Source organism: Aotus nancymaae, unplaced genomic scaffold (assembly GCF_030222135.1).
Source record: "Aotus nancymaae isolate 86718 unplaced genomic scaffold, 86718_ANA_hifiasm-v0.15.2.pri h1tg000020l, whole genome shotgun sequence".
Lineage (NCBI taxonomy): Eukaryota > Metazoa > Chordata > Mammalia > Primates > Aotidae > Aotus > Aotus nancymaae.
In genome coordinates, this window is record NW_026988432.1 from 44,635,475 (window position 1) to 44,651,404 (window position 15,930).

At 37.5% G+C, this 15,930-nt stretch overlaps 1 protein-coding gene across 5 annotated transcripts in view; it reads left to right on the forward strand.

Annotated features, from left to right (window-relative positions):
* GAREM1 (GRB2 associated regulator of MAPK1 subtype 1) overlaps nt 1–15,930 on the forward strand; it is a 209,339-nt gene that overhangs the window by 67,779 nt on the left and 125,630 nt on the right. For all 5 annotated transcript variants that reach the window (XM_012447270.2, XM_012447271.2, XM_012447272.2 and 2 more), the window contains exon 2: nt 6,107–6,247. In XM_012447270.2, the coding sequence (XP_012302693.1) occupies nt 6,107–6,247 (141 nt within the window). The remainder of the gene's footprint in view (nt 1–6,106; nt 6,248–15,930) is intronic.

Below are 15,930 nucleotides of genomic sequence, written 5' to 3' on the forward strand. Positions count from 1 at the left end.
ACATAACTACTTACATTGATTCACAACCATCCTAAGTAATTCACAAAGGCGCTTTAATTCATAAAGGCACTACAGTTATGCAATAATTCAGATACATTCAGCTGTAATGAATGTAATGACAATTTGGACAAAGCTAAAATACTAATCAGCATTAAAAAAATAAGATTGGATGTCCAGGGAGAAATATTCTAAATAAAGATTAACAGCATGTTATGGGCCTGCATATCTTAGTTCCTTATCCCCTACAACCATGTTTCTCAAATTTGATGAATGTATAGACCAGTTTTAAAAGGGAAAAAAAATGCTTGTAATTTCTACAGGTTAAATTATTTTTGCTATGTTGTCATTTAAATATTAATGTATAAATATTAAAAAGTTGATCTAAGAGCCATGTACTCATAGCTCCAAAACAAATTTATAAATTCAGTGTACACTATAAGCAAAGCTATAAAATCAGTGCAATTTAAATGAGTAGGATTAGGACCAGGGCTGGCCTCAGTGGTTCACACCTGTAATCCTAGCACTTTGGGAGGCTGCAGCAGGAGGATCACTTGAGCCTGGGAGGTTGATCCTACAGTGAGCTGTGATTGGGCCACTGTACTCCAGACTGGGCGACAGAGCGAGAATCTGAACCTATCTCAAAACAAAAACAAAAACAAAAAGATTAGGATCAGGAAGACATTCACAAAGGTGGCACTTGAGTTAGGGTAAGGAACTGGGTAAATAGGGGTTATGAGATAAAGGTCCAGGCTCGGAAATTGAAGTGAGCAGAGGGCTGTGAGGGTACAGCATATATGTAAACAAAGAATAGTCCCTTTGGGTTTTCTGTAGGTTGGGAGTGGGAGCGGGCAACCTAAGGTGGTAAACTATTAGAAATAAATCATGGGGACCTTGAGTATTGGACTCAGGGCCTCATTCTGTATGAATGGAACCATTGAAGGCATGTGAGTGGTACTACATTTTCATTTTTTAAAATGTCATCTACAGCAATATTTAAATAAATTAGGAGAATGAAAAGATTGAGGCCAGGCACAGTGGCTTACTCCTGGAATCTCAGCACTTTGGGAGGCCAAGGCAGCCAGATCACTTGAGGCCACAAGCTCAAGACCAGCTTGGCCAACATGGCAAAACCTAAAAATACAAAAATTAGCTGGGTGTGGTGGTGCACACCTGTAATCCCAGCTACTTGGGAGACTGAGAATCACTTGAACTTGGGAGGCGGAGGTTGCAGTGAGCCAAGATCACACCACTGCACTTCACCCTGGGCAACAGAGCAAGACTGTCTCAAGAAAAGAAAAAGAAAGAAAAGATTAAAAATCCAGCCAAAAATTCTGCTGCACGAGCACAGGTGCTTGGTTTATTATCAAACTTCCAGGTTCTAGAACATAGTTGGCTATCAATAAGTGTGTGCTAATTGAATATATGATGCCTAATTAAGCGCAGGGGGACATCTAGTTAGAAATGTGTAGGAAATAAAGTCTGGAATAGGAGTCAGAGTAAAAGTTAGCAACTGGTATTAACAAGGATTTGGGAGTTGTTGACAACCAATTGAGTCCTTGAGAAATATGTAAGACTATAGAGGCAACAGGGTAAACAGGCTAAGGGTGGAACCTCCATAACTCCTACAGTTATGGCAAATGTCAAGGAGAAAGCACTGAGAGAACATAGCAAGGAGAGATCAGAAAGGTGGCTCAGGAGATCCATTGGCCCAGAAGCCAAAAGAGCAGAAAGGAGAGTTACCCATTTGCGCATGTCCAGCTTATAAATATTTATTTTCTATTTTGAAATTGAATCTTTTTTTTTAAGCAGACTGACTTTGAAGGTTTCATGGATTCTAGTTATCCTAGTGGTAAAAATGATTTTAACAGGTTAGGTAAGACTTCATGTTGAAAGGATCAGGGTTGAATGGGGCAGGTAAAATCCAAGCATATCCCAGAAGCATGTTAAATGTGGGGAAATTTCAGGATGGCATTCACATATTTTGGAATTTAACATGTAATTCCTTTAGACTTCTCATTGCTACATCATGGAGTTAAATATATAAATTTTAGTACGTTATATGTAGTAGTTAAGGAACAGAATGATTATGTCATAAAAGTTGTTTACTTTATGAATTCATTTAGTGTAATGTCTCTATTAGTGGCCTACCCTAGGATATTTTAAGTGATTATATTAAGTTTTATTTCTAGACAATTTTTGTGAAACTTATTTTGCCTAAGGCAGGCACACAGTTCAGTTATAATAAAAAAAAGACATAAGCTCCAAAATGGGCATTGGTTTCTTACTACTTTATGACTTTAAAAATCATTCTGAATCCTCTTGCTGGAGTGTTTACTACACCAGCTAGCAGTAGGACTTAACATTAAATTTTCATTTTGATTAACTTGACTGCAGTTGTTTCTTGGCTGCCTCTTTAGAGCCCACTGTGGAATAAAATTAAAACAGTTTTTATGATACAACAATTTAGTTGCAGAAAATGACATTTTTCTTTTTTCCTGAATGGCAGTGTGTTCTACGTCTGGATTTTCTGCATATGCCCCGTGGCTCTGGTTTCTTTCTTCTCCAATCCATCTTTTAGAGTACCACCAGATTAATTTTTCTAAAGCAGAGCTTTGTCTATCTTCTCATCCAAAACCCTTCAGTGGTTCCCCATAGCCTCTCTTATCTAAGCCCAACTCATTCTTCCAAGAAAGAGCAACCTACATCCGGTATTTGCCCTTCCACGTTTTTCTTGATCTCCTCTGCTGAAGTCCCGATCTCTGCTTTAGATTTCTTATTCCTCTTGCATAGCACTCATCATGGCCTCTCTTACGTAAAATTACATATGAACCCATCCCACCCTCAAGAATGACTTCTTGAATGTAGGAACCAAGTCTTCCTTATATTTTTGCCTACTCCCTCATTGCCTTGTGCATAAAAGATAAAACCTATTTGTTTGAGCCAGGCGCAATGGCTCACGCCTGTAATCCCAGCACTTTGGGCGGCCAAGGCAGGCAGATCACAAGGTAAGGAGATAAAGACCATCCTGAAACCCTGTCTCTACTAAAAATACAAAAAATTAGCCGAAAGTAGGGACACATGCCTGTAATCCCAGCTACTCGGGAGGCTGAGGCAGGAGAATCACTTGAACCTGGGAGTCGGAGGTTGCAATGAGCTGAGATCTTGCCATTGCACTCCAGCCTGAGTGACAGAGTGAGACTCTGTCTCAAAAAAAAAAAAAGTTTCATAATGAATGTTTGTTGGAATAGTTAAATATGTGAAATGTCTCCTGTTCTATATAATCCTGATCCTCTTACCCATTATTTCCCCCCTCCCACAGCATCTCTCACCTTCCAATTCACTTGTAATTTAATTACTTATTTTTGTTGTTGGCATTGGCTGTCTTCTCCCTGTTGAATAGTAAATGCCCTAGGGCACTGATCTTGGGTTTGTTCACTGGTGTGTGCCGAGTTCTCAGAAGAGTGCTTGTTATATTGGTTGAGTGAATGAATGAAACTTGAAGCCAGAGGTCAGTTTCTCCCTGTTCTTTGGATTATGTCAGTGGTTTTCAAGGTAAAGGACATTGTGGCATTGGAAGAGCAGGAGAGAAATGGAGGGAGACCCCAAAGCTAGCTCCTGCCACTTACTAAGTAAGCTGTGCAGCTTTGGGCAAGTTTCTCGACTCCTCTGAAAGTCATTTCCTAATTTGTTGAAGGTTAATATAACTTAAATTACAATATTTATATAAGGATTACATTTTAGGGGGAAAAAAGCATACCATGAAATCAGTAGCTTATGTGTCCTGATCACTGCTATTATGTGCTAGACCTGGTGCCACACACTTTCCATTCACTGTCTCTGTGCGTCTCCACATCCACTCTGTGCAGCAGGGCCTGTTGTATTAATAACTGTCTCACAGGTGAAAAGAGGAGGTTCCTGCCCAAGACCACACACACGGTGGTGGGTAGAGAACATCGCCTGAGACCAGGTCTGTGGAACCCTAAACCTGGTGCTTGTAACTCCTGCCTACTGTGCATTTGCTCATCAGGGGGCTGCATGATTTCTCCATTGGAGCAGCAGTTCTAGATTTTTCCTTCCTGCCCTAAAGCAGTTGAGGGATACAAAGGGCTCATGAGTACCACTGGCTTCCAGGCAGTGTCTTTCCGAAAAAGCCAGGCCATATCCTCTCAGGAGGTGATGGGCAGCAGAGTCTGGTTTGAAAAATACCCCCTGATGAATTGGATTCTCTCCCTCCTGCTAATGTACCGCCACTTGCAGATCTGTTTCTTTTCTCTCCATGTCCCTTTATAAAGTTTTAACTCTTTGTATTTTGTACTATACAAAGTGTATAGCACCACGTCTAGCAGGTATAGCAGGTATTTTGTACTATTCATGCATTAAGACTGTTTTAATCTTTTTATTATTTTTTGACACGGGGTGTCGCTCTATTACCCAGGCTGGGGTGCAGTGGCACAATCTCAGCTCACTGTAGCCTCCACCTCCCAGGCTCAAGCAATCCTCCTACCTCAGCTTCCTGAGTAGCTGGGACTACAGATTATATGCCACCACACCTGGCTAATTTTTTTTTTTTTTTTTTTGGAGATGGGATTTGGCCATGTTGTCCAGGCATGTCTCAAACTCCTCCTGGGCTCAAGCAATCCTCCTACCTGGGCCTTCCAAAGTGTTGGGATTACAGGCGTGAGCTACCATGCTAGGCCAAGACTGTATTAAAGATTGTATTGTTTGGGAAACAAATTAGATAGTTTAGGTTGGGATAGCCAAGTTGATCATTACAGTCTCCTCTTTTTATTGAAAAAGTACTGAAACTTTTAAGAATTTTTGAGAGATCTACAAATGCCTTTTCAAAACAGAATTAAATCACTAATAACTTAATTATTATAATATAGTAAGTGTCAAAATAAGGAAGGCTGTTTTCTGTATAAAAAATTAGCCTTTTCAGATATTTTCATTGAGCACTTAAAATTGCTAAACTAGGATTAATGGGATGGATTATTTCACATCTACAAAAACATCTTTTAAGTTACAGGGAATGGATTTCTCTTTTAAAATAGTTTGTCATCAGTTCTAATGCTGAAAAGGTACTTCAGAAAATATTAAAATAAAAAGATATTTCATTTGTATGCTATAAATCATTATTTTTAATTGATTGGGAAGTTTGGTAGGATGCCAGAGAAAATTGGCAAACATAAAATTTTAAAGGAAGTGTGAGCATTTAATTCCAAGCACTCTTTCTTTTTTTCTTTTTCTTTTTTTTTGAGACGGAGTTTCGCTCTTGTTACCCAGGCTGGAGTGCAATGGCGCGATCTCGGCTCACCGCAACCTCTGCCTCCTGGGTTCAGGCAATTCTTCTGCCTCAGCCTCCTGAGTAGCCGGGATTACAGGCACGCTCCACCGTGCCCAGCTAATTTTTTGTATTTTTAGTAGGGACGAGGTTTCACCATGTTGACTGGGATGGTCTTGATCTCTTTACCCTGTGATCCACCCACCTCGGCCTCCCAAAGTGCTGGGATTACAGGCGTGAACCACTGCACCCGGCCCCAAGCACTCTTTCAACAGAGATGTTTATTATTTATTTTTGTAGCTTTCTTGTAGTGATTAAAGCATAAGCTTTGCAATCCATCTACCTAGCTTTGAATCCTCACTTTTCAGTTTATTATATCTGTGCGCTTAGACATGTTATTTAATATTTCCAACTTTGATTTTTCTCACCTATAAAGAAGGACCATTACCTTTTATCTACCTCCTAAAGTTATCTTATTACATGAACTAGTATATGCAAAACATCTAAGCAGTGCTAAATGTATCCTAGGCACTTAATAATGTTTTATTATCATTAAAATATAATCATTTAGGCATAATGTGATATTTGAATATCTATTTGAAAATGAGTGGGAGACATTTTTATGGACTTCACGTACAGTTGTCAACTTGGTGTGGAATCCCCTTTTTAAAAAAAAAAAACAATTCAGAAGTAAACTTTATCTCATCTTGGGATGAACTATCAACTTCTGCATTAGTTAGCTTTTAACTAATGAAATTTTATTGCAAAGTGTGGAGTAAGCAGATTATGAATTCTAAGTTTCTCATATAAAATTGTATTTCCTAGGAGAGTGCATAGAAGGGCTGCGGGAAAATGACTACCTGCTGATTCATTCCTGCCGCCAGTGGACCACCATCACTGCCCACAGCTTGGAGGAGGGTCACTATGTCATTGGGCCAAAGATAGAGATTCCAGTACATTATGCAGGTAAGACTCCTAAAAGGGCCAGGACAAGGCAGAGAGAGAAAGGGGATGTGAATAGCTGAACTTTTCCTCTAAGAATTGTCTGTAAACTAGAAAGTAGAATGATTTAGAGAATCCAACATTTGTGTGTGGTTATCGATCAGTGAAAGCTCAGGTTCATTTTGTCACGAGTATTTCTAATTAATGTATGTAGTTAAGTGGGGATTCTTATTAGGTATTTATAAGATAGAAATTTTCCAAATAAAACACCTCTATTGTCTTGGAATTAAAATTAATACTGTAGCCAATCTCAGAGCTTCAGGGGGTCATGTCTCTGAATAACCCTGTATACAACTTGAACATTGGTTTCGTGAATGACTTTGTGAAGATTTCATAAGATGCCATGTCACAAATGACATTGTGGTCAGGTTTTAAAAGTATTAGATTGGAAGTTCATATACCTGGGGCTGAACATGTCCCTCTTTTCAAGTAGGCATTTAGATTACAGGCAACTGAGATGACCTCACTGATTTAGTTAAATGAGGGTAATACCTGCCTTCTCACCTCACTTTGAACTTGACTCAGTGCAGCATGCTCTTTAACTGATTTTTATTGAGTATATTCTGTGTGCCAGTACTGTTTTAGAAGCTTGGGATACATCTAATGGCTTAAATAAACTTTAAATAGTGATATCTTATAAATGCAATTAAAAGAAAACTTATGTTACCATATGCTTTTTCTGGTGGTTATAGTACATTATATAAAAGATCTTAGCCTTTTCTCTATTATTGTTCAATATTTACCAAGTTTGTACAGGATGCCTTAATCACCTAACCTTAAATTTTGTAGCCCTAGACTTCCATTGTGTTCTCAAGTAACCCCTTTACAATGACCAGAGAGTTATTATTTGGAAAAGGGACCTTGCTGTATTCCCACTGTCTAGACATAGCAAATAGTATCTGTTTGATGAATATGTAATGAATGAATGAATAGTTTGGATTCGTTTTTGATTCCTGGGAGTCTTCAATTGCTGATGTGACCCAGGGATTACTTAGCTTCTCAAAAATTCTTACTCAAAAAAAAATTATAAGAAAAAAAGAATTTCTCTGGCCTAAAACTTCTGTCCTCTAGAATTGTATTTCCTAGCCCTAAGAGTAGCTTTCATGGCAAAAGAGAGAAATGTATAGCTGTAGAAAGCATTACATCTTTTAGATTGTAACTCAGGCAAATGGGGCAATTTTCATAGGGGCAGAGAATGAAACAAACCCCCTACCCCACCCATTCTCTCATCAGAGTGGTTCCTACTACTGGTGACATCCATGCTATTTTTAGCAAGTCCAAATTCTGGTTTCTTTGTGGAAAACTAAAAAGAAAGGTAAATTGCTACATTGCTTCATCCTCTATACTTTTACCTAATCTGCTGTATTCTTCTGTGAGGAAATTACATTTTAGTCCTTCCCCCAAAATCATTGTGAAAAGCTCTGTCAAATCAGTCTTCCCAAAAGAATGCCCTCATTTTATCACCTCCTAAAACCCCTTTAGACACTGCATCCTGCCGCTAGAACCTTTGACTTGTTGTTGAATGCCTTCCAGAGGCTGGTTCTAGTCTACTCCAAACTGATCTTTTCTACTCCGAAGAGTGAACCTCCCACTCTAGCTACGTTAGTCATCTCACTGTTTCCTGAACATACTAGACACTTTTCCATTTACACAGTCTCTGGCTGGCTGGAGTTGCCTCCCTCAGCTCATCAGTGCATCAGGAGGATGCAGCCATCCTCTGCAGCCCCACATGGTCTCCTGATGTGTCCCGTTCATTTAGCACACGTCCTCAGTCTTCAGTCAATTAGCTTTTCCTGTGTACGCACGCACCGGTTGGACTATACAGTCCTTAACGAGTTGTACCAATTCTAAAAACACCCTGAAGGCTTTGGATCTGTACTCAAAAGATAATTCTTTGTGGCCATAGATGTTTGACTCAGGGATCTCAAACTTGGTTATATACTGGATTCACCTGCGGACCTTTAAAAAGACTGATGCAGAGGTCCTACCTCCAGAAGTTAATTGGTCTGGAGTGTTAGCTGGATATAAGAATTTTAAAAGCTCCCTTGTGGTTAAAATACATAGCATTGTTGGGAACCCATTGTTTTAGAATGAGTATCCACAATGTGAGATGATAAGATTTCCCCAAACACGCACAAATATTTGTAAATATTCTGGTGTTTGGAACTTCTTTTTGAAACAGCCATCCAGCTTCCCTTGGGAAGAAAGATGTGATCTTGTTCAACAGCTTACTTTAGATCCATGAGGAAGATGATGGATGATGTTGCAAATGACACATTTTAAAAAAATGAAATTGAGGTGCCAATACTCAGAGGAAATATGAGCACTAAGATCACGTCATTCAACAGAAGGGAGAGAACATACATTAAAGAAGGAAAAACTTGAAATAGCACCAAATAGTTCATGAGATCTTTTGCCATTAAACAAAATTGAATGAATGGTTGGTCATGAATGTCTAAATGTTCTAAGCTGTCTTCCTGAATTTCTTCAACAAGAAGTTTAGGTAGAAGTTTTGAGATACAAGTATATTCCAGTTGATCATTTTGTTTTGGGTTTTATCTCTCAAGATAGCACCAAGAAACTTGCTTTACAAAGTTTATAAAGACAAAGTTAGTGATTTAGTAGATTAAAAAAAATCTTATACACAGGTAAATAAGACCGTGTGTTTTTATAAGTGTTGTTTATTTGTTTGTTTTGGAATAAGTTTTCAGTCTGTCACCCAGGCCAGAGAGGTGTAGTGGTATGATCATGGCTCACTGCAGCTCTGAACTGCTGGACTCAAGGGATCTTCCCACCTCAGCCTCTTGAGTAGCTGGCACTACAGGCTTGCGACACCATGCCCAGCCAACTTTTAAATTTTTTTGTAGAGACTGGTTCTCGCTTTGTTGCCCAGGTTGGTCTCAAACTCCAGGTCTCAAGCAATCCACCTGCCTTGGCCTTTCAAAATGTTGTGGTTACAGGTGTGAGCCATCATAACTGGCCTAGGAGTATGTTTGATTACAGTATAAAATTGAGACCCATGAGTCTTGATATGATTGATCATTTCAAGGTTATGGTAGATATATTTTGTCTCTAAGAATCTATTTATTACCAGCTTCAACTCTTGGAAGAAAGAGAGCATATAGTACATTGTAGAGACCCAAAATCATTTATGTCTCCCTTATTTTACCAATTTCTCAGAATTTCATCTAGGTTGAGATGAATCTCACTTTTTTTAGGACAATTAATAAATAGTTACCAGAGTTGTAAAGCCCACCAGCTTTGTAATCAAAGGACCTACTTTGATTTCTCATTCTGCCATTTTCTATCTGTATTACTTTGGGCAAGTTACTTAAACCTCTTTAAATCTTTGTTTCCTCATCTATAAAGTGAATATAATTATAGTACCTTTATCTTAGGGTAATTGTCAAGATTGAAAGAGAAACACCTTTCAGAGTGTCTACTACTTAGTAAGCCTCCATAAATGTTAATGGTGGTAATTATGATCATGTTAGCAACTAAATGTTTCTAAGGATTTAACTTTCTCCTGCACTGCTCATTACAAGCTGAATTACTTTTCTCTTCTTGCAAGCTAGTTGAATACTGACATCCCTCAACGTTATTTGGGCTGCTGTTTTTTGGTTTGCTTTTGTAATTTTATTTTGAAGTTGCAGTCGTATAGTTTACTCCCTTACACCATTTCCCGTTTTACCCATTTTTAGCATCATTTTGCCACATTTGTTTTTTTAATCATTGTTACCCTCCTCCCTCCCCACCAAATGCACATACAAATATACACAAATATGCTATTTATTTTTTCTCAGTTATTTGAGAGTAGACAGCATACATCCCCCTAATACTTTTCTGTGTATTTCCTAAGAACAAGGATATCCTCTTATATAACCACAGCACTGGTAGCAAATTCAGTACATTTAATACTTTAATCTACTGTCGTTCCAGTTTTGTTGATTGTCCCATTAATGTCTTACTGCATTTTTTCCCTTCCAGGACAATATCCAGTCTAGGACCACTACTGTATTTTGCTCTTGTATCTCTTCAGTCTCCTTTAATCTGGAACAAGTTCCTTAGCCATCTTTGTGTTTCATGATATAGACATTTTTTAAATAATTCAGACAAATTATTTTCTAAAACAACCCTCAGTTCGGGTTTCCCCGTGTCTTCGTGATTGGATGAGGCTATGCAGTCTTGGCTGCTCTGCTGTGTGTTGTGATAGTGGCAAGGGATGTCCTTTGCCCCTTACTGGTGATTTTAGTTTTGATCACTTGGTTAAGGTATTGTCCAGTTCCTCTGCTGTATAATTACCATTTACTTTGTGACTACTGGGAAATTTGAGAGGTTTGAAAGGATGTACTTTTAGACTCTGTAACTATCTTGCTCTTTCCCTAAATCTTCTCACCCTATCACTCCCCTATTAAGTTAGCTATTAATGATTTCTGTCTGATTCCATTTTTATTATGAAGGTGGCAAAACAGTGCTTTTCTAACTTAACTCCATCATTCCTTCTTGTATTTGTTAGCTGTCATTCTCTAAGGAAAAGCATTTCTTTCTCTTCTATTTATATTTTTACTTACCTGTTATTATTAGCATGGATTTGTAGATTCTTATGCCATTCAGTGTATTATGATATATTGCTGTCCTTATTTCTTTCAAATAATCGTATGTTTGGGTATAGGCTGGCACCTGTATCTCTGTGACATTTGGGTGGTATAGGCTGGCACCTGTATCTCTGTGATATGCCACCTTCATTTTTTAAATCATGTCCTTATTTTATGGCATAGGTAGCAACCATTCTTTTGAATCAGTATTATCTTTTGGCAGGCTTCTACACTGTCCTATTCCAAGTAGCACTCCTCACTTTGTGATCTATGTTAAGAGAGTCTCTTGGAGTTGGGCAGTGCACAGCCTGGGCAGCCATACACCACAGCTCCATTCACATGTATTTTGGAAAGCGATAAAACTCATCATTTTAAAGATATATTCTACATCAGAGATTTTCATGAAATTCTTAATATGAAAAATAATTTTGTAAAACTTTGAAAAAAGGTAAATATGACTTCTGTAGTTCTTATCAGAACCTCATGCTGAAATGGTCGTGATAAGAATCTCCTTATTCTGAATTCTGAAATTATTTAGATGTGCTTTGGTAAAATAAAGACATTGCCTATTCTGGCAAAATAAGTTTTAGACAAAAGATGTTTTCTCGGTATACCAAATAATTGAGAATGTGTTCAGTCAGTATCAGGTATTTTGCTAATAGTAGAGAACTGACTTAAGAAAAATTGGCTTAGCGTTTAGAAAAGAGATTGCCACATTCATACAGATTGTATTCAAAAGGCATCACAGATTAATGTAATCTAAACTTTCCTACTTCACATTGCTACCAAAGGGGCAAACCTTTCCTAAGAATTGTACAATACAGAACTCAGAATTTTTCGGCATTTTGTATACTCAGACATCTAACTCAGAACTGCCTGGACCTGTGTTAGACATTGCTAGCTCAACCTCCACACCTGCTCCTCGTCCTGCTCTTTTACCCTGATTTATTAAACAAAAATAAATATTTTTTTTAACCTAGCAACTGAATTCTAGCCAGGAATTTCTAAAGATGAATGGTTTTTATTCTACAATTAATATATCTATTCATCAAATTCCTTTCGTCTCTGCAGCTTGGTGTGGTCAGTCAAGCAGATCCCCAGTCTGGTGTCTCAGAGGCCCTTGTTTATGCTGACCCTTTCTAGGGCCTGAAACCTAACTTTGTATGCATAATATGACATTTAAAAAAAAGAAGAAGAAGAATGTAAATCTCAAGCTCCACAAAAGCCTAGATATGCTGTTCTCTCTGGAATTTTATTTACCCTGCTGAGCTCCAGGTCTCCACTCTATAAAATGGAGATCTACTGTAGAAAAAATGTGCAGATTCTCAGAGATCTAACTTAAATAAGTGGCTCAGCGCTGGCACGTGAGTAATACAAAAATCAATGGTATCTCCTCTCCCCTCTGTTATGAAAAACAACAAAGAAAACTCTACCAAGAGACAGCTTTGAGAAACCAAATGGATCAGAATGTGAGGTGTCTGTATATCAGTGGTCTGCCAATTTGCAAAGTAATGGAATTCTGAGTGGGTTTATGAAAATTTATATTATTCTGTGGCAAGCGTGCTGTCATCATGCATGAACAGATACTGTCATCATGGATGAACAGATTGCTACTTGAACATAAGCATCTGAGATAAACTCCAGCCACGTTTGGCTTCTATTTTTAAATTCTCATCCTCCTGCAAATCTGGTGAATCTATAACAAGCTAAAATGATCTCAGTACTTTCCCTCCTAGTTGTAATATGTAAGAAGTAAGTGACACTTGAGCACAAGATGGGTAAGAATTGCTTACGCGGTTTTCAAGGCCCTTATTCAGCAAGCACCTGGATTTATATCAGCAGTGCCTGTTTTTAAAAACGTGGGATGTGCAGTGTTTGTCTCTTGGGCAAAATTATAGTAATGTGGCATCTAACATAACCTTGAATTGTAATTACTAAACAAAAGGAAATGTTGAAACAAGCTAATTTTATTCTCCTGGGTTGCAAGTTTAATTAGCATGAATCATCCATTTATAAAAGTAACTACTAGTGTTGAATAACACTTTGTGTACTTTCCCTGTTTCATGGGATGAAATGGAAAATAACCAAACTTACTTTTCAAAAGTCCTCAGAACTAATATAGTATGCTGAGGAACATTTATCTCAGCCATTTTTGCCATTAAGAAATCTTGCATGTTCTTCACATGTACCCCAAAACCTAAAATGCAATTAAAAAAAAAGAAAGAAATATTATATATCTAAAAAATAACCATTTTTGATGATTGCATTTTTAGGTTATAGTTAACGATAACTAAAACTTATTTATTGCTTATTATTTCTTAGGTACTTTGTTAACTCAGCATTTTACTTTTATTTCTTCGTATGACTTTCACAACAAACTCATGAGATGGGTGCTGTTATGTATATTTCATACAAATAAAAACTGACATTTAGAGATGTTAAGTATTTGTAATATTACACAGTTAATAAAGTGTGATTTGAACCCAGGATATGTGTCTTCAGAGCCTGCCCCTGTCTCAACTATTCGCTGGAAAGTGCTAGGAGGCACTTTTACTTGGAAGTCATCCTAGAGAGATCTGTTAAAATTAGCTAGTAAGTTGGGTAAAGCTTTCACTTTTCTTCCTTTCATGGTAGCTCCCGACTTGTATTCTGACTCTAGGGGAAAAATTAAGTAGATATATAAGTCTTAACCTTTTCATATTTACAAGTCATCTGCATACAGGCAACATTCCCATCGGGCAGTAAATTTTCAGGAAAAGCTTCCAGGGGAGCCCCCTGGGCCTCAGAGGGGATAGCTGCTGGGCCTAGGGAGGTGATCAGATAAGAGGCTGGAGGCCTGAGGAAAGAGTCTTTCAAGTGTTGATGAAGGAAATGAATGATGTTCAAGAGGGCAGTATCAAGTAAGGAAAGTGAGGAAAATTAGATTATAGAAGAGAGTTAAAAATGAATGAAAGGTAAGCAACAAGAAAGGATCGTCTATTTTTGTATTTTTTATTAAAGGGAAACCAATGACATCTGATTTGGGGGAGCAAAGTAAATATAAACATTTTTTAAATTAAAAAAAAAGGGAAGGCAAGAAAGAAGACATAGGAGGGAAAGCTTCCCAGTATTTCATATTTTTAAGAATAATGGAATCTGAGAAATCTTTCTAGTCTAAGGGAAATGATTCAGAAGAGGAAAAAGAGAGAAAGTAATTAAGAAAGTAATTAAGTAATATATTAGTCTACTCTCTAGGAAATTGTCTCTACCGTTTTTTTTCTCCCAAGAGTCAAAAATGTTATTCTCTTCCTCACTCCACTTTATTACTTAAATTACATAGCTGCTGTAACATAGTGTTTGTGGTCAGAGGGTGAATGTATCTTTCACAGATTGGTATTCACACTCATATTTTAACTCAAAACAAAGATGAAGAGATTAAGTGTCTTTGCTACAAGAATGGATTAAAGATTGTCACCAATCTTTAGTATAGCTTTTTAGTCCTACTTCACATTGCTTAAGAATAATAGCTCAGGGAAATTTGAATATGTTTGGTATTCATGATGAGACGATTAGGGAATTATTGTGATTTTGTTATTTGTTATCAATGTATTATAGTATCATGGAAAATATCCTCACTTTTTAGAGAAACATACTGAATAAGAGTGAAATGGGATTATTAAACGCTTGAACAAAAACAGACATAAAAATTGACTCTGGCAAACTATTTAAGTTGTTAAATCTAGGTAAAGGGTATATGGGTGTTGATTACCCAAATTTTCCATATGTTTGGAAATTATTGTAATAAAAAGGAAAAAAAATGACTTGGCACAACCGCCAATGGCAAAGTAAATTATACAGTTGAACTCTTACATGGTACTTTTATCAAAACCACTCTGCCTCTATCTTTGAATCCTATAGTCTTAATTAATTTTGCTAAGGGTGAAAGTTCATCTTTCACTGGGTTGTTTTGTTCCAGTGTTAAATCTTTGTGGCAACAACACAGTGAAAGGTGAACTCAGGAAGAAATGATTTTGTTTTCACCATGTGGTAGAAGCATCCAGCTCATGGCTTCCTATGGGAACCTGATTGCTCCAGCTGTGGCTGGTTTCCAGCGGCTCACCCAGTTGTTGGTAGTGATTTAAGTATTAAAGGGGGGAAAGTTTGGATAGTTGTATGTAAAACTTGGAAAGAAAAGAACTTTTCTTTTCATTATTTTCTTAAAATAAGAGCTTTATGAGAGATATGGAAAGGTAGAATATGAGTAAATACAATGCAGAATTATTTGTGTCACACTATGTGGCTTTTCTAGATTGCTGTTTAAATGCTAGTAAAGTAATAAAAATTTGAGTCCTTTGCTATTTTCACATTTTAGCCTGTTTACTCAGAATCCTTCAAATTATTTACTGACTCTATAAACAGAAAGTATAGTATTTAGAAAACACAAACATTCTAACACAAAACAGGGATGGCATCTGGGGTTCAAAACTCCTAGGCTACTGTTTTCCATTTCTTTATACTTACATGTAGGCACTCAGTGGAAAGTTGGTTACTTGAAAGGGCCAACTCCAGTTCAAGTATAATTTAACCTATGAGATAATGTGATTAACATCAGGTGGAAAGTTTGAACAAGCTGCCTGTGACCACACTGTTAATAGAGTGTTTATAGCATGGGTGGGAAAGTGCTTGTCTCACTTCATAATTTGATTTCCATATTGGATTTGTACCTCTAAGAAGTATTGTGACCTTTTAAAAGGTTCTTTTTTAGGAATTGCTTTGAGCTTTTTCTATTTGTGGAAGACAGACTTCATGGGTTTCAAAACTGATTGCCATGCTAGCAAAACTTCCTGAATTGAAGTCACTCTGCTCCATTTCTTAGGCTTGGAATCACTTGCATTTGTGACTCACTTTCCAGAGAAGTCGTGTGCTGACTTTCTGTTAACCCTGACCCATTTCTGTAGTTGTTGATTGTACTGTAACAGGAAAACAACAAACTGTGTGTACCTTGTGAACTTCTCTGACATTTGGGGCAAGAGAGTGGATGATTCAGACATGTCTATGTTGATTTTTGGTGAG